This window comes from Apium graveolens, chromosome 8 (genome assembly GCF_009905375.1).
Source record: "Apium graveolens cultivar Ventura chromosome 8, ASM990537v1, whole genome shotgun sequence".
NCBI lineage: Eukaryota > Viridiplantae > Streptophyta > Magnoliopsida > Apiales > Apiaceae > Apium > Apium graveolens.
The window spans coordinates 9,158,339-9,185,300 of record NC_133654.1 but is presented as its reverse complement, the minus strand read 5'-3'; the positions used below and the strand labels follow the sequence as shown (position 1 = coordinate 9,185,300).

Here is a 26,962-nt window from a genome sequence, read left to right as displayed (position 1 = left end):
TGCAACAGAATTGAAAAAGAAAAAGAAGGTAACAACGATAAACTGAGTGGTCCAGGCAGCTAGCATTGATATGACAACATGTGTAAATTGAGGTGGCAGCTGACATGGAACATATACATCATTATAAGTAATTAATTTTATACAAACATGCATCAATTATAAAGATCCAACCGTATATTTACATATAAGCATCCATGATCCTAACATCATACTACAGACATTTATAACTTGAAGAGACAACTTGCATTACTAGTCATCAAAAGAACTGGATGATCGGACTTCATCTCCTTGGATCTCACATGTGTCGAGCTATAGTATTAAGAAACGCCGGATCTGTCATAAAAACTCTCAGAATTAATACTTGCAATCTACAGTGGTTTAACAAGTTGAATTTGTTTTTACAACGAGCCTCGTACTTAATTTAACTGATGCCAGAAGTGTCGCTTCCATGAGGAACACGGAAAGATTAGCTCCAACCGGTCAGGAGTAAAGGAAAGGAGCATGAGTGAAATTCAAAAATATAATTATTATTTGCAATTGAAAGAGGTCTTGCTACCATTTACTTGTATATTTGTAACCATAAACTATGACAGCTGCTGAACATTTTCCATGATACCAGTAGAATAAATGACAGATAAATGGCAATGTCTGATTAGTTTTATTGTATGAACCATTAAGATACACCCTAGAGTTGATCAACATATATGTAATAGAAGAAAAATCATTTGAATTATAAAGGTCAAGTTTCAACTTACACGAATCATGGTAGTTAATGTGGTGAAGTATTTGCCAGAAGACTCAAAACTCAAAGATCCCCCTGAATAGTTCAGTCACAAAGTTTGCGATCACAGAGAAGATTGATTCTACACATTGATATGCAAAATTAGTAATTAATGACTGTCATTAACCAGAACCAAATGGAGTATACTACAAACGTCATAGATGGCCAACAGATCACTGTAAGAACTTATAATTGCTCTTATCCTCTTAACAGAGAGTAAAGAATCCATTGAGGTAATTCAAGAACATTAATATCATAAATGAAGTAAAACAGGTGCTATCAGTAATTAATGCAGAACATTGTGAAAATAAGTTAAAGTGATGCAACAGCAAGTTTAATTGAAATGATCAAGAAGGAAAGAACACTTAAAATTGGATACTCATATAGTTTAAAAGACAAGTTCAAAATACAAGCTTTAATAAGTTCCAAAATAGTACAAGGAAACTGCAAAAACAACTTGCTGATAGCTAGGACTAAATGATATGCAATTGACTTAAAAAATTCAGCATAAGAATTAAAGATATAGGATTGAGTAGGATTGATTACCTTCATTACTTTGTATATCGTCTTCGACAACCTTTTCCTCTCCTATATGCTGATTCTCCTTATCACTTGAACCGCAATCAAGATGAACAAGACTTTCAACACAGACGTCTGAGCCAAAGTAGTCAGGCAAACCCCTAATATTTATCTCTCGTCCTTCCTCTCCCTTGACTAGATCATACCATAACAACTTCATGCGGTTATCCAAAAGTACATTCTTACCACGCTTTGAATATGCCAATGGCTTACAAAATTTACTTGGATAATCTAGTGAAAGTAATTTTGTCCACGAATACGGTTCTTTGTCTACTTCGTGGAGTATCCATGTGTCTGAAAAGCCCACCGAGTCCTCTTCACCTTCAACGACCAAAGAGCAGTGAGCCCAAAGAGATTCTTCCAACGACCCAATTGTAATTTCAACCTCAGAACTAATATCTTCATATAGGGGCGTTGGTATAATCCTATACTCTTCCGTTGCAAGATCAAATGCAACAATTAAGCTGCGGAAATTAGAATCAACACTTCGCTCCACACAAGTCCAGTATAAGGAACCACCAACATATGCACCATAACATCCACTTTTACAAACAAAATACGGAAAGTCTCCTATTTTTCTCCATATATTTGATTTCAAACTAAAAACATAAGCTTCCTTAACAATTTCCTCACCATTTAGTACTGCTGTAATATCCAACTGAAAAGACATCACCACTTTGTAATCATCATTGAAATGATCATACCCAAAGCCAAAATTATATTTAATATTCCCATTTGGATTCTGAGGAGTACTTGCACGAGGATGAATCAGGTCAATATAAGTACGAATAGTCGGATTCCAAAAGGTTATATGTTCATATCCATCGTACAATAAGACTACACCATTACAGGTGCCAATAAATTTACTGAAAAAATCCCAGTCCATAGGACATTTTAGTACAGAATGTAAGAGTGTATCAATATCAACACGATGCATACCTGCATCACTGCCAACAGAAGCCATTCCTATGCTCCTGCAAAGTATGATAAGATTAGAGCGAGTTCTCATGGAATTACACCAATGCAGGTTGGCAAAGTATCGACTGTCGATCAAATCACAATAGGCTTTCGAAACTGAGCGATAGCACAACAGTTTTTTGGCAGGTAAGTGAGCGAAAATGAATACCACTACCTCAAAGGGAGCATCAAAGAACATCTCCTTTGACATTTTTAAGGGGTTATAAGGATGAAGATGGGAAAAATGAAGAGTTGAAAGGATGAATATGAAATGAGTGTAACCAAAGTCTTTTGAGTTAAGGAAAAGGGGGATTATGTCATTAAAACTACGTGTAAGTTGGCTACGTGTAAGTTGGGCAGGACTAGGACTACGTGTAACAAGCACAATACTTTAGCAGCAATAAAAGAGATGAACATCCTCATCCCTTTGCATACAATGTCAATATGTAACGTATGCATTCTCCTATATGCATCCTCATCTTGAAGGGAAAAAAGCAAAGGGAGGGGTTAAAGGGAGGGGTTAGGCATGCCTCTCATTTGGGGTTCTGGGCTGTTCTCGACACTAGCTATCATTAGGTGCTATCTCTAGTTATTGTTCTCAACACTTTGCTACTCTCTTCTTTTTTTTTTTATGAATTTTATGGTATGTTTTGTGATGAAAAAGTATTAAGTTGTAATTATAAAATGAATATTTCTATTACTAGTTTAATTAATTTAGAATTAACAAATAATGTATTTTGGTATTGTAATTTAATTATTTTATATTAACTTTTAGCTTGTGACATTCTAGTTTGAATTTTGGGATTATTCAAGATTATGTACATTCATAATTTCAGTTTATAAAATGAATTCGATTTATTAGTTAATTGTATTAATATTATATAAATGTAATATATCTTTCATTTGTTTTTCTTCTATAATCATTATTTTTTTATTATTTCTTGTAAGTTCTGGTCTAAATAACTTTCTTATGTAAATGAATTTAATATAATTATAATGATTTGTTTGGAGATTAATATTTATACATACTGATATCTTTTATAAATCAATGTAAATAGATACTTATAATTAATGGTAAAACTTTATTCTCATTAGTTCAAATACATTTTATATATTTTTAATTGTATATTTTTAAAATTTTTATCTCACTATGCATTCCAAATTTAATTATACTTTTGTATAAATTTGTTATATATATATATATTTGCAAAAGATGATAATGATATTATATAATTGTATACATTCTCATTTATAATAATTTTTTTTGTAATTTGATTTTTTCAAAAAGAAATGTAACATAGACAAATGTAGGTTTAAAATTCATCATTTCATAGATTGTATATCCCAAATACTCCAACATGAACTAAAACTAAAAACATAGATGTAAGTTTATAGTTGTGAATAAAGAGGAAACTATTTTTTTAAATTTTCTAAGTATTTTAGATAATTACCAAATTGAAATATAAATAAGGAAGAATATTAAATAATCTAAAATATTTGGTTAGAAATGACTTATATATATATGACTTAAATAAATATGAGAAATCACTAATATTTAATCAAAATTTAATTAATGGGATAATTTTATTATTTTTCATAAAAGGATTGATTGATAATTGATTAAATAGTGCTAAATTTTAAACCTTTTCTAGCTACACTTTAATTAAGTTTCAAAAATAGTTATCCTCTTTTTAGTTTTGCCATGTTGTCGCTTGTTTTGTCCACTAGGTAGTCTTGTTAATAACTAATTTTTCTAAGAAAATTTATTCTCATGAGTTTTAAATTTTAACTAGTGTAGTTTATAAATTTAGAAATCAATATAAGATAACTAGTAATGTCCATTAATACCAACTTGCCAACTTATAAGTTTTAGGGATTATTTCATAGATATCCAAGTTTTACATTTTTTTTACAAAGTTACTATATTTTTAAAAAATAATTGTAAAAATATGTTGTGCAACTTTGAAACCATTTTGCAACCAAGTTTGAAATTGAATTTGAAAAATATTTGCGAAAATATGTTCTGCAAATTTCTAACCATATTTACAACATAATTTGTAACCGAAATGTAACTTAAACAAGCAATTGCACAATTTAAAATAAATGCAAGTTATTATGCAATATTGTATGTTAGGAATATGTTGTGAACTTGATAGTAAATTGAACAAAACACTTTAGTAGATTTAACTTAGTGTTTTTAGCTCTCGACGGATGTTCTATAATAGTCCCGACGGATGAACTTTATAGTCCCGACGGATGACCACTGAACATCCATCAAGAGTGTAGCTTATATAATAATAAGTCTTCTAGCACATGTGTGCAAATAATAATGTATTAGTTGAGTAGCTTGTATAGGATTCTTTAAGTCATGTTCTACTAGATTGATATACAGAATAGGGTGGCTAATTGTAAATATAAGATGTCTTGCAATTCCGTATAAGTGAAATAGAGTCAAGTGGCAGAAAGGCTCCTCACGGATGATCTACAAAGGCTCCCGACAGATAATCAACAAGGAATCCAACGGATGACCAACGTAGTCCCGACGGATGATCATATTCAAAAGTGCAGTTGACATTGACTATACAGTCACATGCGTCGGGTGTTTACAAATGGAATGTGGCAGCCTAATTGCAGGATTTAGAGAACAAAGAAGCATTACAATTTTCATGCAATTATGAAGATATTCAAAGATGCTGGATAGTGTAATGAAGCAGCATGAAATTAGACTAAAAATAATTTTTGTTTTACTTGTTTGTCTTTTTATCATGTAACTTGGTAGTATATAAACCAAGTGTAGCGAGTAGAACAAGTTATCAAGAAAGTAAGCATTATTTTCAGAAAGGGATCTTTACTCCAACATCCTTCCTGCTCATCTTGTTAGTTGCTTTGATCTTTAAACTCTTAGTGTGTCAAGAGCTTGCTCTGATACCAATTGTTAATCCCGGACAATCTAATAGTTGAATTACAAAATGGGGGGTTGAATATAATTCTTGGTTTCTTCTTCGATTTTAAGAACTTATCTAACAAATATACATGACGGTGTTTGAATATGCAAAAGTGCGAAATGAAAGTATTGATGTATTCAAACAGAAAGTAATTTAAACATAAGTATTTAAAAACTTTCTGGTGGATTGAACTTATCCACTAGATATATGTATATTTCGAGAACTCCGTGATACAAAGATTGTACACAGCTGCTTACAAGTAGAATCACAAGGAACGAAGAAATTCTTCAGAGATACAACCTTCTCTATTTCTCTAGTTGATTGCTTGATTTACTACGAGCTACTCTTGGTTTATATATTACCAAGTTACAAGTGAATAAAATAAACTAATAAAATAAAATGTGTCTTTGTCTAATAACATGCTTCTTCATTTCTCCATCCAGTATCTTTGGTTTTCTTCAAGAAAGCATGAAAATAAAAATGCTTTTTTATTCTCTAAAACCTGATTATAGGCTGCCACATTCCTTTTGTGTGTAATCAACCCATGTGACTGTCAAATCACTATCAACTCCTGTTTGAAATTCGTTATCCGTCGAGACTCAGTTGGATCATCCATTGAAACTCCATTGAATCATCCATCGAAACTCAATTGAATCATCCGTCGAAACTCAATTGAGTCATCCATTGAAATGTGACTTGGGTCATTCGTCGAAGCCTTGTGATGAACATCCGTCAAAAGTGTTTCCATAGCAGTTGACTCAATTTCACTTATGTAAAATTACAAGGCATCTAATATATACAATTTTCCAACCTATTTTACATATTATTCTTGCAGTCAACATAAATTAGAATGTCCTACAACTTCTAATTCTTTAAGGCATTACAACACACAGGAATGTGCTACAAAATACTTATTAATACATAAACTACTCGTTCAACAGATGACATATAAGATCATCCGTCGAAAGCTACAAACACACTTAATCAAATTTACTAAGGATTTTTTACAACTTATCAAGCCTGTAACATGTTCCTAACACTGTGTTTAAATTGTGGGACGTACAATACTTTATGCAAAACCAGGCCATTCGAGAGTTTGACATCACCAGTGTGAGTTATCTTTGCCGTGTCACCAGTTGGTAACTTGATAATAAGTTCAGTTTTAGCAGGTTGAACATTCATCAAATTATCAAGACTTGATGTCATATGGTCACTTTCTCCGGAGTCTATAATCCAGGTGTCCTTATCTACATTCAACCTATTAATTGACACCATTCCTGAAAAATAATTTTCCAGTTCATCCTCAGTTTCATAACCTTTAACTTGGGACTTACCCTCACTTAGCAGTAACTTCAGTAATTGTTGTAGTTGTTGTGCTTTAGAAACAACTTCACTTTCATCAGCTTGTGAATTAACTTGGGCATTGTTGGCCATTTCGTGATGATCAACTCTATGATTTGACTAAACATGGTTGATAGCTCAAATTCACTGTGGTGTAGGACATCAGTTTGGGTTTCTTCTTGCTGGATAGCAGCAAATGCCATTTCCACACTAGGTAAGGGAATCCGCATTAAAAGTTGACTACGAACAGCAGAGTAACACTCATCTAAACCATTTAAAATTGAAACAGTTTTGACTCAGCCTTTTGGGTTTCAATAGCGGTTAAAAGAGATGTCACATCAATGGCTATAGTGGTCACAATCGACAAGGTATTCATAGAGTCAAGCTCTTCCCATAAGCTACTGAGGGTAGTAAAATAATCATTAATTTTTAGCTTGTTTTGTTTATGCCCAAAGAGGTCTTTACTCGACTTATACTTTCGAGACCCATTGCTTAACAAAAAGCGCTTTTCAAGCTCAAGCCATATATCATAAGTAGTATTAATGAACAAAATAGACTGCCTTATATTATCAAATACGTTACTATGAAGCCAAGAAATTAACAGGTCATTGCACGTATCCCATTGTGCAGCTTTTGTTACATTATCTGTGCTCCTTTTGGCTGTACCATTCAAGAACCCCAACTTTCTTTTGGATGATAGCTGAATTTCAAAGGATCTTTTTCAGGACTTATAGTCACCAGCTCCTTGCAGATTTGTCACACTAATTGAGAGTGAATAATGAGATGTGTAAGAACAAAGGATTTTGCATATCTGCAAAGGTAAGACGTCCTCCAATTACCATGATACAGAAGTTTCTCAAAAAAAAAGACTTGTTTCTTTGTTAATCTGGAAGAATCAAATTAAGGATTGAGGAGAATGAAATAAAAGAAGAGTGCTTTGATATGATGGGTGAAAAGGGATGAAGCTAAATCTGCAGTGCTAGCTTTGATACTATGTAGACATCTAGAGCAAATAGTGAATTGCAGATAAAGCAATGAACAAGAAATACTAAGCAATGCTTCAATAATAATTCATTGTCATCTGAATGAGTAGACTTCATACACCTATACATTGGGAATATGCCTCATGGCCAAAATACTAGTAACAAACTAAAGACTCCAGAAATAGAATAAATGCAATGCAACAGAATTGAAAAAGAAAAAGAAGGTAACAACGATAAACTGAGTGGTCCAGGCAGCTAGCATTGATATGACAACATGTGTAAATTGAGGTGGCAGCTGACATGGAACATATACATCATTATAAGTAATTAATTTTATACAAACATGCATCAATTATAAAGATCCAACCGTATATTTACATATAAGCATCCATGATCCTAACATCATACTACAGACATTTATAACTTGAAGAGACAACTTGCATTACTAGTCATCAAAAGAACTGGATGATCGGACTTCATCTCCTTGGATCTCACATGTGTCGAGCTATAGTATTAAGAAACGCCGGATCTGTCATAAAAACTCTCAGAATTAATACTTGCAATCTACAGTGGTTTAACAAGTTGAATTTGTTTTTACAACGAGCCTCGTACTTAATTTAACTGATGCCAGAAGTGTCGCTTCCATGAGGAACACGGAAAGATTAGCTCCAACCGGTCAGGAGTAAAGGAAAGGAGCATGAGTGAAATTCAAAAATATAATTATTATTTGCAATTGAAAGAGGTCTTGCTACCATTTACTTGTATATTTGTAACCATAAACTATGACAGCTGCTGAACATTTTCCATGATACCAGTAGAATAAATGACAGATAAATGGCAATGTCTGATTAGTTTTATTGTATGAACCATTAAGATACACCCTAGAGTTGATCAACATATATGTAATAGAAGAAAAATCATTTGAATTATAAAGGTCAAGTTTCAACTTACACGAATCATGGTAGTTAATGTGGTGAAGTATTTGCCAGAAGACTCAAAACTCAAAGATCCCCCTGAATAGTTCAGTCACAAAGTTTGCGATCACAGAGAAGATTGATTCTACACATTGATATGCAAAATTAGTAATTAATGACTGTCATTAACCAGAACCAAATGGAGTATACTACAAACGTCATAGATGGCCAACAGATCACTGTAAGAACTTATAATTGCTCTTATCCTCTTAACAGAGAGTAAAGAATCCATTGAGGTAATTCAAGAACATTAATATCATAAATGAAGTAAAACAGGTGCTATCAGTAATTAATGCAGAACATTGTGAAAATAAGTTAAAGTGATGCAACAGCAAGTTTAATTGAAATGATCAAGAAGGAAAGAACACTTAAAATTGGATACTCATATAGTTTAAAAGACAAGTTCAAAATACAAGCTTTAATAAGTTCCAAAATAGTACAAGGAAACTGCAAAAACAACTTGCTGATAGCTAGGACTAAATGATATGCAATTGACTTAAAAAATTCAGCATAAGAATTAAAGATATAGGATTGAGTAGGATTGATTACCTTCATTACTTTGTATATCGTCTTCGACAACCTTTTCCTCTCCTATATGCTGATTCTCCTTATCACTTGAACCGCAATCAAGATGAACAAGACTTTCAACACAGACGTCTGAGCCAAAGTAGTCAGGCAAACCCCTAATATTTATCTCTCGTCCTTCCTCTCCCTTGACTAGATCATACCATAACAACTTCATGCGGTTATCCAAAAGTACATTCTTACCACGCTTTGAATATGCCAATGGCTTACAAAATTTACTTGGATAATCTAGTGAAAGTAATTTTGTCCACGAATACGGTTCTTTGTCTACTTCGTGGAGTATCCATGTGTCTGAAAAGCCCACCGAGTCCTCTTCACCTTCAACGACCAAAGAGCAGTGAGCCCAAAGAGATTCTTCCAACGACCCAATTGTAATTTCAACCTCAGAACTAATATCTTCATATAGGGGCGTTGGTATAATCCTATACTCTTCCGTTGCAAGATCAAATGCAACAATTAAGCTGCGGAAATTAGAATCAACACTTCGCTCCACACAAGTCCAGTATAAGGAACCACCAACATATGCACCATAACATCCACTTTTACAAACAAAATACGGAAAGTCTCCTATTTTTCTCCATATATTTGATTTCAAACTAAAAACATAAGCTTCCTTAACAATTTCCTCACCATTTAGTACTGCTGTAATATCCAACTGAAAAGACATCACCACTTTGTAATCATCATTGAAATGATCATACCCAAAGCCAAAATTATATTTAATATTCCCATTTGGATTCTGAGGAGTACTTGCACGAGGATGAATCAGGTCAATATAAGTACGAATAGTCGGATTCCAAAAGGTTATATGTTCATATCCATCGTACAATAAGACTACACCATTACAGGTGCCAATAAATTTACTGAAAAAATCCCAGTCCATAGGACATTTTAGTACAGAATGTAAGAGTGTATCAATATCAACACGATGCATACCTGCATCACTGCCAACAGAAGCCATTCCTATGCTCCTGCAAAGTATGATAAGATTAGAGCGAGTTCTCATGGAATTACACCAATGCAGGTTGGCAAAGTATCGACTGTCGATCAAATCACAATAGGCTTTCGAAACTGAGCGATAGCACAACAGTTTTTTGGCAGGTAAGTGAGCGAAAATGAATACCACTACCTCAAAGGGAGCATCAAAGAACATCTCCTTTGACATTTTTAAGGGGTTATAAGGATGAAGATGGGAAAAATGAAGAGTTGAAAGGATGAATATGAAATGAGTGTAACCAAAGTCTTTTGAGTTAAGGAAAAGGGGGATTATGTCATTAAAACTACGTGTAAGTTGGCTACGTGTAAGTTGGGCAGGACTAGGACTACGTGTAACAAGCACAATACTTTAGCAGCAATAAAAGAGATGAACATCCTCATCCCTTTGCATACAATGTCAATATGTAACGTATGCATTCTCCTATATGCATCCTCATCTTGAAGGGAAAAAAGCAAAGGGAGGGGTTAAAGGGAGGGGTTAGGCATGCCTCTCATTTGGGGTTCTGGGGTTCGGGCTGTTCTCGACACTAGCTATCATTAGGTGCTATCTCTAGTTATTGTTCTCAACACTTTGCTACTCTCTTCTTTTTTTTTTTTATGAATTTTATGGTATGTTTTGTGATGAAAAAGTATTAAGTTGTAATTATAAAATGAATATTTCTATTACTAGTTTAATTAATTTAGAATTAACAAATAATGTATTTTGGTATTGTAATTTAATTATTTTATATTAACTTTTAGCTTGTGACATTCTAGTTTGAATTTTGGGATTATTCAAGATTATGTACATTGATAATTTCAGTTTATAAAATGAATTTGATTTATTAGTTAATTGTATTAATATTATATAAATGTAATATATCTTTCATTTGTTTTTCTTCTATAATCATTATTTTTTGATTATTTTTTGTAAGTTCTGGTCTAAATAACTTTCTTATGTAAATGAATTTAATATAATTATAATGATTTGTTTGGAGATTAATATTTATACATACTGATATCTTTTATAAATCAATGTAAATAGATACTTATAATTAATGGTAAAACTTTATTCTCATTAGTTCAAATACATTTTATATATTTTTAATTGTATATTTTTAAAATTTTTATCTCACTATGCATTCCAAATTTAATTATACTTTTGTATAAATTTGTTATATATATATATATTTGCAAAAGATGATAATGATATTATATAATTGTATACATTCTCATTTATAATAATTTTTTTTGTAATTTGATTTTTTCAAAAAGAAATGTAACATAGACAAATGTAGGTTTAAAATTCATCATTTCATAGATTGTATATCCCAAATACTCCAACATGAACTAAAACTAAAAACATAGATGTAAGTTTATAGTTGTGAATAAAGAGGAAACTATTTTTTTAAATTTTCTAAGTATTTTAGATAATTACCAAATTGAAATATAAATAAGGAAGAATATTAAATAATCTAAAATATTTGGTTAGAAATGACTTATATATATATGACTTAAATAAATATGAGAAATCACTAATATTTAATCAAAATTTAATTAATGGGATAATTTTATTATTTTTCATAAAAGGATTGATTGATAATTGATTAAATAGTGCTAAATTTTAAACCTTTTCTAGCTACACTTTAATTAAGTTTCAAAAATAGTTATCCTCTTTTTAGTTTTGCCATGTTGTCGCTTGTTTTGTCCACTAGGTAGTCTTGTTAATAACTAATTTTTCTAAGAAAATTTATTCTCATGAGTTTTAAATTTTAACTAGTGTAGTTTATAAATTTAGAAATCAATATAAGATAACTAGTAATGTCCATTAATACCAACTTGCCAACTTATAAGTTTTAGGGATTATTTCATAGATATCCAAGTTTTACATTTTTTTTACAAAGTTACTATATTTTTAAAAAATAATTGTAAAAATATGTTGTGCAACTTTGAAACCATTTTGCAACCAAGTTTGAAATTGAATTTGAAAAATATTTGCGAAAATATGTTCTGCAAATTTCTAACCATATTTACAACATAATTTGTAACCGAAATGTAACTTAAACAAGCAATTGCACAATTTAAAATAAATGCAAGTTATTATGCAATATTGTATGTTAGGAATATGTTGTGAACTTGATAGTAAATTGAACAAAACACTTTAGTAGATTTAACTTAGTGTTTTTAGCTCTCGACGGATGTTCTATAATAGTCCCGACGGATGAACTTTATAGTCCCGACGGATGACCACTGAACATCCATCAAGAGTGTAGCTTATATAATAATAAGTCTTCTAGCACATGTGTGCAAATAATAATGTATTAGTTGAGTAGCTTGTATAGGATTCTTTAAGTCATGTTCTACTAGATTGATATACAGAATAGGGTGGCTAATTGTAAATATAAGATGTCTTGCAATTCCGTATAAGTGAAATAGAGTCAAGTGGCAGAAAGGCTCCTCACGGATGATCTACAAAGGCTCCCGACAGATAATCAACAAGGAATCCAACGGATGACCAACGTAGTCCCGACGGATGATCATATTCAAAAGTGCAGTTGACATTGACTATACAGTCACATGCGTCGGGTGTTTACAAATGGAATGTGGCAGCCTAATTGCAGGATTTAGAGAACAAAGAAGCATTACAATTTTCATGCAATTATGAAGATATTCAAAGATGCTGGATAGTGTAATGAAGCAGCATGAAATTAGACTAAAAATAATTTTTGTTTTACTTGTTTGTCTTTTTATCATGTAACTTGGTAGTATATAAACCAAGTGTAGCGAGTAGAACAAGTTATCAAGAAAGTAAGCATTATTTTCAGAAAGGGATCTTTACTCCAACATCCTTCCTGCTCATCTTGTTAGTTGCTTTGATCTTTAAACTCTTAGTGTGTCAAGAGCTTGCTCTGATACCAATTGTTAATCCCGGACAATCTAATAGTTGAATTACAAAATGGGGGGTTGAATATAATTCTTGGTTTCTTCTTCGATTTTAAGAACTTATCTAACAAATATACATGACGGTGTTTGAATATGCAAAAGTGCGAAATGAAAGTATTGATGTATTCAAACAGAAAGTAATTTAAACATAAGTATTTAAAAACTTTCTGGTGGATTGAACTTATCCACTAGATATATGTATATTTCGAGAACTCCGTGATACAAAGATTGTACACAGCTGCTTACAAGTAGAATCACAAGGAACGAAGAAATTCTTCAGAGATACAACCTTCTCTATTTCTCTAGTTGATTGCTTGATTTACTACGAGCTACTCTTGGTTTATATATTACCAAGTTACAAGTGAATAAAATAAACTAATAAAATAAAATGTGTCTTTGTCTAATAACATGCTTCTTCATTTCTCCATCCAGTATCTTTGGTTTTCTTCAAGAAAGCATGAAAATAAAAATGCTTTTTTATTCTCTAAAACCTGATTATAGGCTGCCACATTCCTTTTGTGTGTAATCAACCCATGTGACTGTCAAATCACTATCAACTCCTGTTTGAAATTCGTTATCCGTCGAGACTCAGTTGGATCATCCATTGAAACTCCATTGAATCATCCATCGAAACTCAATTGAATCATCCGTCGAAACTCAATTGAGTCATCCATTGAAATGTGACTTGGGTCATTCGTCGAAGCCTTGTGATGAACATCCGTCAAAAGTGTTTCCATAGCAGTTGACTCAATTTCACTTATGTAAAATTACAAGGCATCTAATATATACAATTTTCCAACCTATTTTACATATTATTCTTGCAGTCAACATAAATTAGAATGTCCTACAACTTCTAATTCTTTAAGGCATTACAACACACAGGAATGTGCTACAAAATACTTATTAATACATAAACTACTCGTTCAACAGATGACATATAAGATCATCCGTCGAAAGCTACAAACACACTTAATCAAATTTACTAAGGATTTTTTACAACTTATCAAGCCTGTAACATGTTCCTAACACTGTGTTTAAATTGTGGGACGTACAATACTTTATGCAAAACCAGGCCATTCGAGAGTTTGACATCACCAGTGTGAGTTATCTTTGCCGTGTCACCAGTTGGTAACTTGATAATAAGTTCAGTTTTAGCAGGTTGAACATTCATCAAATTATCAAGACTTGATGTCATATGGTCACTTTCTCCGGAGTCTATAATCCAGGTGTCCTTATCTACATTCAACCTATTAATTGACACCATTCCTGAAAAATAATTTTCCAGTTCATCCTCAGTTTCATAACCTTTAACTTGGGACTTACCCTCACTTAGCAGTAACTTCAGTAATTGTTGTAGTTGTTGTGCTTTAGAAACAACTTCACTTTCATCAGCTTGTGAATTAACTTGGGCATTGTTGGCCATTTCGTGATGATCAACTCTATGATTTGACTAAACATGGTTGATAGCTCAAATTCACTGTGGTGTAGGACATCAGTTTGGGTTTCTTCTTGCTGGATAGCAGCAAATGCCATTTCCACACTAGGTAAGGGAATCCGCATTAAAAGTTGACTACGAACAGCAGAGTAACACTCATCTAAACCATTTAAAATTGAAACAGTTTTGACTCAGCCTTTTGGGTTTCAATAGCGGTTAAAAGAGATGTCACATCAATGGCTATAGTGGTCACAATCGACAAGGTATTCATAGAGTCAAGCTCTTCCCATAAGCTACTGAGGGTAGTAAAATAATCATTAATTTTTAGCTTGTTTTGTTTATGCCCAAAGAGGTCTTTACTCGACTTATACTTTCGAGACCCATTGCTTAACAAAAAGCGCTTTTCAAGCTCAAGCCATATATCATAAGTAGTATTAATGAACAAAATAGACTGCCTTATATTATCAAATACGTTACTATGAAGCCAAGAAATTAACAGGTCATTGCACGTATCCCATTGTGCAGCTTTTGTTACATTATCTGTGCTCCTTTTGGCTGTACCATTCAAGAACCCCAACTTTCTTTTGGATGATAGCTGAATTTCAAAGGATCTTTTTCAGGACTTATAGTCACCAGCTCCTTGCAGATTTGTCACACTAATTGAGAGTGAATAATGAGATGTGTAAGAACAAAGGATTTTGCATATCTGCAAAGGTAAGACGTCCTCCAATTACCATGATACAGAAGTTTCTCAAAAAAAAAGACTTGTTTCTTTGTTAATCTGGAAGAATCAAATTAAGGATTGAGGAGAATGAAATAAAAGAAGAGTGCTTTGATATGATGGGTGAAAAGGGATGAAGCTAAATCTGCAGTGCTAGCTTTGATACTATGTAGACATCTAGAGCAAATAGTGAATTGCAGATAAAGCAATGAACAAGAAATACTAAGCAATGCTTCAATAATAATTCATTGTCATCTGAATGAGTAGACTTCATACACCTATACATTGGGAATATGCCTCATGGCCAAAATACTAGTAACAAACTAAAGACTCCAGAAATAGAATAAATGCAATGCAACAGAATTGAAAAAGAAAAAGAAGGTAACAACGATAAACTGAGTGGTCCAGGCAGCTAGCATTGATATGACAACATGTGTAAATTGAGGTGGCAGCTGACATGGAACATATACATCATTATAAGTAATTAATTTTATACAAACATGCATCAATTATAAAGATCCAACCGTATATTTACATATAAGCATCCATGATCCTAACATCATACTACAGACATTTATAACTTGAAGAGACAACTTGCATTACTAGTCATCAAAAGAACTGGATGATCGGACTTCATCTCCTTGGATCTCACATGTGTCGAGCTATAGTATTAAGAAACGCCGGATCTGTCATAAAAACTCTCAGAATTAATACTTGCAATCTACAGTGGTTTAACAAGTTGAATTTGTTTTTACAACGAGCCTCGTACTTAATTTAACTGATGCCAGAAGTGTCGCTTCCATGAGGAACACGGAAAGATTAGCTCCAACCGGTCAGGAGTAAAGGAAAGGAGCATGAGTGAAATTCAAAAATATAATTATTATTTGCAATTGAAAGAGGTCTTGCTACCATTTACTTGTATATTTGTAACCATAAACTATGACAGCTGCTGAACATTTTCCATGATACCAGTAGAATAAATGACAGATAAATGGCAATGTCTGATTAGTTTTATTGTATGAACCATTAAGATACACCCTAGAGTTGATCAACATATATGTAATAGAAGAAAAATCATTTGAATTATAAAGGTCAAGTTTCAACTTACACGAATCATGGTAGTTAATGTGGTGAAGTATTTGCCAGAAGACTCAAAACTCAAAGATCCCCCTGAATAGTTCAGTCACAAAGTTTGCGATCACAGAGAAGATTGATTCTACACATTGATATGCAAAATTAGTAATTAATGACTGTCATTAACCAGAACCAAATGGAGTATACTACAAACGTCATAGATGGCCAACAGATCACTGTAAGAACTTATAATTGCTCTTATCCTCTTAACAGAGAGTAAAGAATCCATTGAGGTAATTCAAGAACATTAATATCATAAATGAAGTAAAACAGGTGCTATCAGTAATTAATGCAGAACATTGTGAAAATAAGTTAAAGTGATGCAACAGCAAGTTTAATTGAAATGATCAAGAAGGAAAGAACACTTAAAATTGGATACTCATATAGTTTAAAAGACAAGTTCAAAATACAAGCTTTAATAAGTTCCAAAATAGTACAAGGAAACTGCAAAAACAACTTGCTGATAGCTAGGACTAAATGATATGCAATTGACTTAAAAAATTCAGCATAAGAATTAAAGATATAGGATTGAGTAGGATTGATTACCTTCATTACTTTGTATATCGTCTTCGACAACCTTTTCCTCTCCTATATGCTGATTCTCCTTATCACTTGAACCGCAATCAAGATGAACAAGACTTTCAACACAGACGTCTGAGCCAAAGTAGTCAGGCAAACCCCTAATATTTATCTCTCGTCCTTCCTCTCCCTTGACTAGATCATACCATAACAACTTCATGCGGTTATCCAAAAGTACATTCTTACCACGCTTTGAATATGCCAATGGCTTACAAAATTTACTTGGATAATCTAGTGAAAGTAATTTTGTCCACGAATACGGTTCTTTGTCTACTTCGTGGAGTATCCATGTGTCTGAAAAGCCCACCGAGTCCTCTTCACCTTCAACGACCAAAGAGCAGTGAGCCCAAAGAGATTCTTCCAACGACCCAATTGTAATTTCAACCTCAGAACTAATATCTTCATATAGGGGCGTTGGTATAATCCTATACTCTTCCGTTGCAAGATCAAATGCAACAATTAAGCTGCGGAAATTAGAATCAACACTTCGCTCCACACAAGTCCAGTATAAGGAACCACCAACATATGCACCATAACATCCACTTTTACAAACAAAATACGGAAAGTCTCCTATTTTTCTCCATATATTTGATTTCAAACTAAAAACATAAGCTTCCTTAACAATTTCCTCACCATTTAGTACTGCTGTAATATCCAACTGAAAAGACATCACCACTTTGTAATCATCATTGAAATGATCATACCCAAAGCCAAAATTATATTTAATATTCCCATTTGGATTCTGAGGAGTACTTGCACGAGGATGAATCAGGTCAATATAAGTACGAATAGTCGGATTCCAAAAGGTTATATGTTCATATCCATCGTACAATAAGACTACACCATTACAGGTGCCAATAAATTTACTGAAAAAATCCCAGTCCATAGGACATTTTAGTACAGAATGTAAGAGTGTATCAATATCAACACGATGCATACCTGCATCACTGCCAACAGAAGCCATTCCTATGCTCCTGCAAAGTATGATAAGATTAGAGCGAGTTCTCATGGAATTACACCAATGCAGGTTGGCAAAGTATCGACTGTCGATCAAATCACAATAGGCTTTCGAAACTGAGCGATAGCACAACAGTTTTTTGGCAGGTAAGTGAGCGAAAATGAATACCACTACCTCAAAGGGAGCATCAAAGAACATCTCCTTTGACATTTTTAAGGGTTATAAGGATGAAGATGGGAAAAATGAAGAGTTGAAAGGATGAATATGAAATGAGTGTAACCAAAGTCTTTTGAGTTAAGGAAAAGGGGGATTATGTCATTAAAACTACGTGTAAGTTGGCTACGTGTAAGTTGGGCAGGACTAGGACTACGTGTAACAAGCACAATACTTTGCTACTCTCTTCTTTTTTTTTTTATGAATTTTATGGTATGTTTTGTGATGAAAAAGTATTAAGTTGTAATTATAAAATGAATATTTCTATTACTAGTTTAATTAATTTAGAATTAACAAATAATGTATTTTGGTATTGTAATTTAATTATTTTATATTAACTTTTAGCTTGTGACATTCTAGTTTGAATTTTGGGATTATTCAAGATTATGTACATTGATAATTTCAGTTTATAAAATGAATTTGATTTATTAGTTAATTGTATTAATATTATATAAATGTAATATATCTTTCATTTGTTTTTCTTCTATAATCATTATTTTTTGATTATTTTTGTAAGTTCTGGTCTAAATAACTTTCTTATGTAAATGAATTTAATATAATTATAATGATTTGTTTGGAGATTAATATTTATACATACTGATATCTTTTATAAATCAATGTAAATAGATACTTATAATTAATGGTAAAACTTTATTCTCATTAGTTCAAATACATTTTATATATTTTAATTGTATATTTTTAAAATTTTTATCTCACTATGCATTCCAAATTTAATTATACTTTTGTATAAATTTGTTATATATATATATTTGCAAAAGATGATAATGATATTATATAATTGTATACATTCTCATTTATAATAATTTTTTTTGTAATTTGATTTTTTCAAAAAGAAATGTAACATAGACAAATGTAGGTTTAAAATTCATCATTTCATAGATTGTATATCCCAAATACTCCAACATGAACTAAAACTAAAAACATAGATGTAAGTTTATAGTTGTGAATAAAGAGGAAACTATTTTTTTAAATTTTCTAAGTATTTTAGATAATTACCAAATTGAAATATAAATAAGGAAGAATATTAAATAATCTAAAATATTTGGTTAGAAATGACTTATATATATATGACTTAATAAATATGAGAAATCACTAATATTTAATCAAAATTTAATTAATGGGATAATTTTATTATTTTTCATAAAAGGATTGATTGATAATTGATTAAATAGTGCTAAATTTTAAACCTTTTCTAGCTACACTTTAATTAAGTTTCAAAAATAGTTATCCTCTTTTTAGTTTTGCCATGTTGTCGCTTGTTTTGTCCACTAGGTAGTCTTGTTAATAACTAATTTTTCTAAGAAAATTTATTCTCATGAGTTTTAAATTTTAACTAGTGTAGTTTATAAATTTAGAAATCAATATAAGATAACTAGTAATGTCCATTAATACCAACTTGCCAACTTATAAGTTTTAGGGATTATTTCATAGATATCCAAGTTTTACATTTTTTTTACAAAGTTACTATATTTTTAAAAAATAATTGTAAAAATATGTTGTGCAACTTTGAAACCATTTTGCAACCAAGTCTGAAATTGAATTTGAAAAATATTTGCGAAAATATGTTCTGCAAATTTCTAACCATATTTACAACATAATTTGTAACCGAAATGTAACTTAAACAAGCAATTGCACAATTTAAAATAAATGCAAGTTATTATGCAATATTGTATGTTAGGAATATGTTGTGAACTTGATAGTAAATTGAACAAAACACTTTAGTAGATTTAACTTAGTGTTTTTAGCTCCCGACAGATGTTCTATAATAGTCCCGACGGATGAACTTTATAGTCCTTACGGATGACCACTGAACATCCATCAAGAGTATAGCTTATATAATAATAAGGCTTCTAGCACATGTGTGCAAATAATAATGTATTAGTTGAGTAGCTTGTATAGGATTCTTTAAGTCATGTTCTACTAGATTGATATACAGAATAGGGTGGCTAATTGTAAATATAAGATGTCTTGCAATTCCGTATAAGTGAAATAGAGTCAAGTGGCAGAAAGGCTCCTCACGGATGATCTACAAAGGCTCCCGACAGATAATCAACAAGGAATCCAACGGATGACCAACGTAGTCCCGACGGATGATCATATTCAAAAGTGCAGTTGACATTGACTATACAGTCACATGCGTCGGATGTTTATAAATGGAATGTGGCAGCCTAATTGCAGGATTTAGAGAACAAAGAAGCATTACAATTTTCATGCAATTATGAAGATATTCAAAGATGCTGGATAGTGTAATGAAGCAGCATGAAATTAGACTAAAAATAATTTTTGTTTTACTTGTTTGTCTTTTTATCATGTAACTTGGTAGTATATAAACCAAGTGTAGCGAGTAGAACAAGTTATCAAGAAAGTAAGCATTATTTTCAGAAAGGGATCTTTACTCCAACATCCTTCCTGCTCATCTTGTTAGTTGCTTTGATCTTTAAACTCTTAGTGTGTCAAGAGCTTGCTCTGATACCAATTGTTAATCCCGGACAATCTAATAGTTGAATTACAAAAGGGGGGGTTGAATATAATTCTTGGTTTCTTCTTCGATTTTAAGAACTTATCTAACAAATATACATGACGGTGTTTGAATATGCAAAAGTGCGAAATGAAAGTATTGATGTATTCAAACAGAAAGTAATTTAAACATAAGTATTTAAAAACTTTCTGGTGGATTGAACTTATCCACTAGATATATGTATATTTCGAGAACTCCGTGATACAAAGATTGTACACAGCTGCTTACAAGTAGAATCACAAGGAACGAAGAAATTCTTCAGAGATACAACCTTCTCTATTTCTCTAGTTGATTGCTTGATTTACTACGACCTACTCTTGATTTATATATTACCAAGTTACAAGTGAATAAAATAAACTAATAAAATAAAATGTGTCTTTGTCTAATAACATGCTTCTTCATTTCTCCATCCAGTATCTTTGGTTTTCTTCAAGAAAGCATGAAAATGAAAATGCTTTTTTATTCTCTAAAACCTGATTATAGGCTGCCACATTCCTTTTGTGTGTAATCAACCCATGTGACTGTCAAATCACTATCAACTCCTGTTTGAAATTCGTTATCCGTCGAGACTCAGTTGGATCATCCATTGAAACTCCATTGAATCATCCATCGAAACTCAATTGAATCATCCGTCGAAACTCAATTGAGTCATCCATTGAAATGTGACTTGGGTCATTCGTCGAAGCCTTGTGATGAACATCCGTCAAAAGTGTTTCCATAGCAATTGACTCAATTTTACTTATGTAAAATTACATAGGCATCTAATATATACAATTTTCCAACCTATTTTACATATTATTCTTGCAGTCAACATAAATTAGAATGTCCTACAACTTCTAATTCTTTAAGGCATTACAACACACAGGAATGTGCTACAAAATACTTATTAATACATAAACTACTCGTTCAACAGATGACATATAAGATCATCCGTCGAAAGCTACAAACACACTTAATCAAATTTACTAAGGAATTTTTACAACTTATCAAGCCTGTAACATGTTCCTAACACTGTGTTTAAATTGTGGGACGTACAATACTTTATGCAAAACCAGGCCATTCGAGAGTTTGACATCACCAGTGTGAGTTATCTTTGCCGTGTCACCAGTTGGTAACTTGATAATAAGTTCAGTTTTAGCAGGTTGAACATTCATCAAATTATCAAGACTTGATGTCATATGGTCACTTTCTCCGGAGTCTATAATCCAGGTGTCCTTATCTACATTCAACCTATTAATTGACACCATTCCTGAGAAATAATTTTCCAGTTCATCCTCAGTTTCATAACCTTTAACTTGGGACTTACCCTCACTTAGCAGTAACTTCAGTAATTGTTGTAGTTGTTGTGCTTTAGAAACAACTTCACTTTCATCAGCTTGTGAATTAACTTGGGCATTGTTGGCCATTTCGTGATGATCAACTCTATGATTTGACTAAACATGGTTGATAGCTCAAATTCACTGTGGTGTAGGACATCAGTTTGGGTTTCTTCTTGCTGGATAGCAGCAAATGCCATTTCCACACTAGGTAAGGGAATCCGCATTAAAAGTTGACTACGAACAGCAGAGTAACACTCATCTAAACCATTTAAAATTGAAACAGTTTTGACTCAGCCTTTTGGGTTTCAATAGCGGTTAAAAGAGATGTCACATCAATGGCTATTAGTGGTTACAATCGACAAGGTATTCATAGAGTCAAGCTCTTCCCATAAGCTACTGAGGGTAGTAAAATAATCATTAATTTTTAGCTTGTTTTGTTTATGCCCAAAGAGGTCTTTACTCGACTTATACTTTCGAGACCCATTGCTTAACAAAAAGCGCTTTTCAAGCTCAAGCCATATATCATAAGCAGTATTAATGAACAAAATAGACTGCCTTATATTATCAAATACGTTACTATGAAGCCAAGAAATTAACAGGTCATTGCACGTATCCCATTGTGCAGCTTTTGTTACATTATCTGTGCTCCTTTTGGCTGTACCATTCAAGAACCCCAACTTTCTTTTGGATGATAGCTGAATTTCAAAGGATCTTTTTCAGGACTTATAGTCACCAGCTCCTTGCAGATTTGTCACACTAATTGAGAGTGAATAATGAGATGGGTGTAAGAACAAAGGATTTTGCATATCTGCAAAGGTAAGACGTCCTCCAATTACCATGATACAGAAGTTTCTCAAAAAAAAAGACTTGTTTCTTTGTTAATCTGGAAGAATCAAATCAAGGATTGAGGAGAATGAAATAAAAGAAGAGTGCTTTGATATGATGGGTGAAAAGGGATGAAGCTAAATCTGCAGTGCTAGCTTTGATACTATGTAGACATCTAGAGCAAATAGTGAATTGCAGATAAAGCAATGAACAAGAAATACTAAGCAATGCTTCAATAATAATTCATTGTCATCTGAATGAGTAGACTTCATACACCTATACATTGGGAATATGCCTCATGGCCAAAATACTAGTAACAAACTAAAGACTCCAGAAATAGAATAAATGCAATGCAACAGAATTGAAAAAGAAAAAGAAGGTAACAACGATAAACTGAGTGGTCCAGGCAGCTAGCATTGATATGACAACATGTGTAAATTGAGGTGGCAGCTGACATGGAACATATACATCATTATAAGTAATTAATTTTATACAAACATGCATCAATTATAAAGATCCAACCGTATATTTACATATAAGCATCCATGATCCTAACATCATACTATAGACATTTATAACTTGAAGAGACAACTTGCATTACTAGTCATCAAAAGAACTGGATGATCGGACTTCATCTCCTTGGATCTCACATGTGTCGAGCTATAGTATTAAGAAACGCCGGATCTGTCATAAAAACTCTCAGAATTAATACTTGCAATCTACAGTGGTTTAACAAGTTGAATTTGTTTTTACAACGAGCCTCGTACTTAATTTAACTGATGCCAGAAGTGTCGCTTCCATGAGGAACACGGAAAGATTAGCTCCAACCGGTCAGGAGTAAAGGAAAGGAGCATGAGTGAAATTCAAAAATATAATTATTATTTGCAATTGAAAGAGGTCTTGCTACCATTTACTTGTATATTTGTAACCATAAACTATGACAGCTGCTGAACATTTTCCATGATACCAGTAGAATAAATGACAGATAAATGGCAATGTCTGATTAGTTTTATTGTATGAACCATTAAGATACACCCTAGAGTTGATCAACATATATGTAATAGAAGAAAAATCATTTGAATTATAAAGGTCAAGTTTCAACTTACACGAATCATGGTAGTTAATGTGGTGAAGTATTTGCCAGAAGACTCAAAACTCAAAGTTCCCCCTGAATAGTTCAGTCACAAAGTTTGCGATCACAGAGAAGATTGATTCTACACATTGATATGCAAAATTAGTAATTAATGACTGTCATTAACCAGAACCAAATGGAGTATACTACAAACGTCATAGATGGCCAACAGATCACTGTAAGAACTTATAATTGCTCTTATCCTCTTAACAGAGAGTAAAGAATCCATTGAGGTAATTCAAGAACATTAATATCATAAATGAAGTAAAACAGGTGCTATCAGTAATTAATGCAGAACATTGTGAAAATAAGTTAAAGTGATGCAACAGCAAGTTTAATTGAAATGATCAAGAAGGAAAGAACACTTAAAATTGGATACTCATATAGTTTAAAAGACAAGTTCAAAATACAAGCTTTAATAAGTTCCAAAATAGTACAAGGAAACTGCAAAAACAACTTGCTGATAGCTAGGACTAAATGATATGCAATTGACTTAAAAAATTCAGCATAAGAATTAAAGATATAGGATTGAGTAGGATTGATTACCTTCATTACTTTGTATATCGTCTTCGACAACCTTTTCCTCTCCTATATGCTGATTCTCCTTATCACTTGAACCGCAATCAAGATGAACAAGACTTTCAACACAGACGTCTGAGCCAAAGTAGTCAGGCAAACCCCTAATATTTATCTCTCGTCCTTCCTCTCCCTTGACTAGATCATACCATAACAACTTCATGCGGTTATCCAAAAGTACATTCTTACCACGCTTTGAATATGCCAATGGCTTACAAAATTTACTTGGATAATCTAGTGAAAGTAATTTTGTCCACGAATACGGTTCTTTGTCTACTTCGTGGAGTATCCATGTGTCTGAAAAGCCCACCGAGTCCTCTTCACCTTCAACGACCAAAGAGCAGTGAGCCCAAAGAGATTCTTCCAACGACCCAATTGTAATTTCAACCTCAGAACTAATATCTTCATATAGGGGCGTTGGTATAATCCTATACTCTTCCGTTGCAAGATCAAATGCAACAATTAAGCTGCGGAAATTAGAATCAACACTTCGCTCCACACAAGTCCAGTATAAGGAACCACCAACATATGCACCATAACATCCACTTTTACAAACAAAATACGGAAAGTCTCCTATTTTTCTCCATATATTTGATTTCAAACTAAAAACATAAGCTTCCTTAACAATTTCCTCACCATTTAGTACTGCTGTAATATCCAACTGAAAAGACATCACCACTTTGTAATCATCATTGAAATGATCATACCCAAAGCCAAAATTATATTTAATATTCCCATTTGGATTCTGAGGAGTACTTGCACGAGGATGAATCAGGTCAATATAAGTACGAATAGTCGGATTCCAAAAGGTTATATGTTCATATCCATCGTACAATAAGACTACACCATTACAGGTGCCAATAAATTTACTGAAAAAATCCCAGTCCATAGGACATTTTAGTACAGAATGTAAGAGTGTATCAATATCAACACGATGCATACCTGCATCACTGCCAACAGAAGCCATTCCTATGCTCCTGCAAAGTATGATAAGATTAGAGCGAGTTCTCATGGAATTACACCAATGCAGGTTGGCAAAGTATCGACTGTCGATCAAATCACAATAGGCTTTCGAAACTGAGCGATAGCACAACAGTTTTTTGGCAGGTAAGTGAGCGAAAATGCATACCACTACCTCAAAGGGAGCATCAAAGAACATCTCCTTTGACATTTTTAAGGGGTTATAAGGATGAAGATGGGAAAAATGAAGAGTTGAAAGGATGAATATGAAATGAGTGTAACCAAAGTCTTTTGAGTTAAGGAAAAGGGGGATTATGTCATTAAAACTACGTGTAAGTTGGCTACGTGTAAGTTGGGCAGGACTAGGACTACGTGTAACAAGCACAATACTTTAGCAGCAATAAAAGAGATGAACATCCTCATCCCTTTGCATACAATGTCAATATGTAACGTATGCATTCTCCTATATGCATCCTCATCTTGAAGGGAAAAAAGCAAAGGGAGGGGTTAAAGGGAGGGGTTAGGCATGCCTCTCATTTGGGGTTCTGGGGTTTAGCTATCATTAGGTGCTATCTCTAGTTATTGTTCTCAACACTTTGCTACTCTCTTCTTTTTTTTTTTATGAATTTTATGGTATGTTTTGTGATGAAAAAGTATTAAGTTGTAATTATAAAATGAATATTTCTATTACTAGTTTAATTAATTTAGAATTAACAAATAATGTATTTTGGTATTGTAATTTAATTATTTTATATTAACTTTTAGCTTGTGACATTCTAGTTTGAATTTTGGGATTATTCAAGATTATGTACATTCATAATTTCAGTTTATAAAATGAATTCGATTTATTAGTTAATTGTATTAATATTATATAAATGTAATATATCTTTCATTTGTTTTTCTTCTATAATCATTATTTTTTTATTATTTCTTGTAAGTTCTGGTCTAAATAACTTTCTTATGTAAATGAATTTAATATAATTATAATGATTTGTTTGGAGATTAATATTTATACATACTGATATCTTTTATAAATCAATGTAAATAGATACTTATAATTAATGGTAAAACTTTATTCTCATTAGTTCAAATACATTTTATATATTTTTAATTGTATATTTTTAAAATTTTTATCTCACTATGCATTCCAAATTTAATTATACTTTTGTATAAATTTGTTATATATATATATATATTTGCAAAAGATGATAATGATATTATATAATTGTATACATTCTCATTTATAATAATTTTTTTTGTAATTTGATTTTTTCAAAAAGAAATGTAACATAGACAAATGTAGGTTTAAAATTCATCATTTCATAGATTGTATATCCCAAATACTCCAACATGAACTAAAACTAAAAACATAGATGTAAGTTTATAGTTGTGAATAAAGAGGAAACTATTTTTTTAAATTTTCTAAGTATTTTAGATAATTACCAAATTGAAATATAAATAAGGAAGAATATTAAATAATCTAAAATATTTGGTTAGAAATGACTTAT

The 26,962-nt window shown here is 32.2% G+C and overlaps 4 protein-coding genes across 7 annotated transcripts; all 4 read right to left on the bottom strand.

Annotated features, from left to right (window-relative positions):
• LOC141678340 (F-box protein CPR1-like) lies at positions 1-2,465 on the bottom strand. Of its 2 annotated transcripts, XM_074484631.1 has the most exons (3): positions 1,328-2,465; positions 756-863; positions 9-333 (listed from the first exon to the last, which is right to left on the bottom strand). In XM_074484631.1, the coding sequence occupies exons 1-2, from the start codon at positions 2,367-2,369 to the stop codon at positions 799-801; spliced, it is 1,107 nt and encodes a 368-aa protein (XP_074340732.1). In that variant the 5' UTR covers positions 2,370-2,465; the 3' UTR covers positions 9-333; positions 756-798. The 2 variants fall into 2 exon arrangements, with proteins under 2 accessions (XP_074340731.1, XP_074340732.1); XM_074484630.1 differs by having other exon boundaries at positions 1-863.
• Positions 2,466-7,782: 5,317 nt separating this feature from the next.
• LOC141678339 (F-box protein CPR1-like) lies at positions 7,783-10,247 on the bottom strand. 2 transcript variants are annotated; one of them, XM_074484629.1, is made up of 3 exons: positions 9,110-10,247; positions 8,538-8,645; positions 7,791-8,115 (listed from the first exon to the last, which is right to left on the bottom strand). In XM_074484629.1, the coding sequence occupies exons 1-2, from the start codon at positions 10,149-10,151 to the stop codon at positions 8,581-8,583; spliced, it is 1,107 nt and encodes a 368-aa protein (XP_074340730.1). In that variant the 5' UTR covers positions 10,152-10,247; the 3' UTR covers positions 7,791-8,115; positions 8,538-8,580. The 2 variants fall into 2 exon arrangements, with proteins under 2 accessions (XP_074340729.1, XP_074340730.1); XM_074484628.1 differs by having other exon boundaries at positions 7,783-8,645.
• Positions 10,248-15,572: 5,325 nt separating this feature from the next.
• LOC141678346 (F-box protein CPR1-like) lies at positions 15,573-18,037 on the bottom strand. Of its 2 annotated transcripts, XM_074484641.1 has the most exons (3): positions 16,900-18,037; positions 16,328-16,435; positions 15,581-15,905 (listed from the first exon to the last, which is right to left on the bottom strand). In XM_074484641.1, the coding sequence occupies exons 1-2, from the start codon at positions 17,939-17,941 to the stop codon at positions 16,371-16,373; spliced, it is 1,107 nt and encodes a 368-aa protein (XP_074340742.1). In that variant the 5' UTR covers positions 17,942-18,037; the 3' UTR covers positions 15,581-15,905; positions 16,328-16,370. The 2 variants fall into 2 exon arrangements, with proteins under 2 accessions (XP_074340741.1, XP_074340742.1); XM_074484640.1 differs by having other exon boundaries at positions 15,573-16,435.
• A 5,898-nt stretch (positions 18,038-23,935) lies between these two features.
• On the bottom strand, positions 23,936-25,808 carry LOC141679255 (F-box protein CPR1-like). The gene is made up of 2 exons (XM_074485759.1): positions 24,465-25,808; positions 23,936-24,000 (listed from the first exon to the last, which is right to left on the bottom strand). Exons 1-2 carry the CDS (start codon positions 25,663-25,665, stop codon positions 23,936-23,938), a joined length of 1,266 nt encoding a protein of 421 aa, XP_074341860.1. The 5' UTR covers positions 25,666-25,808.
• Positions 25,809-26,962: the final 1,154 nt, after the last annotated feature.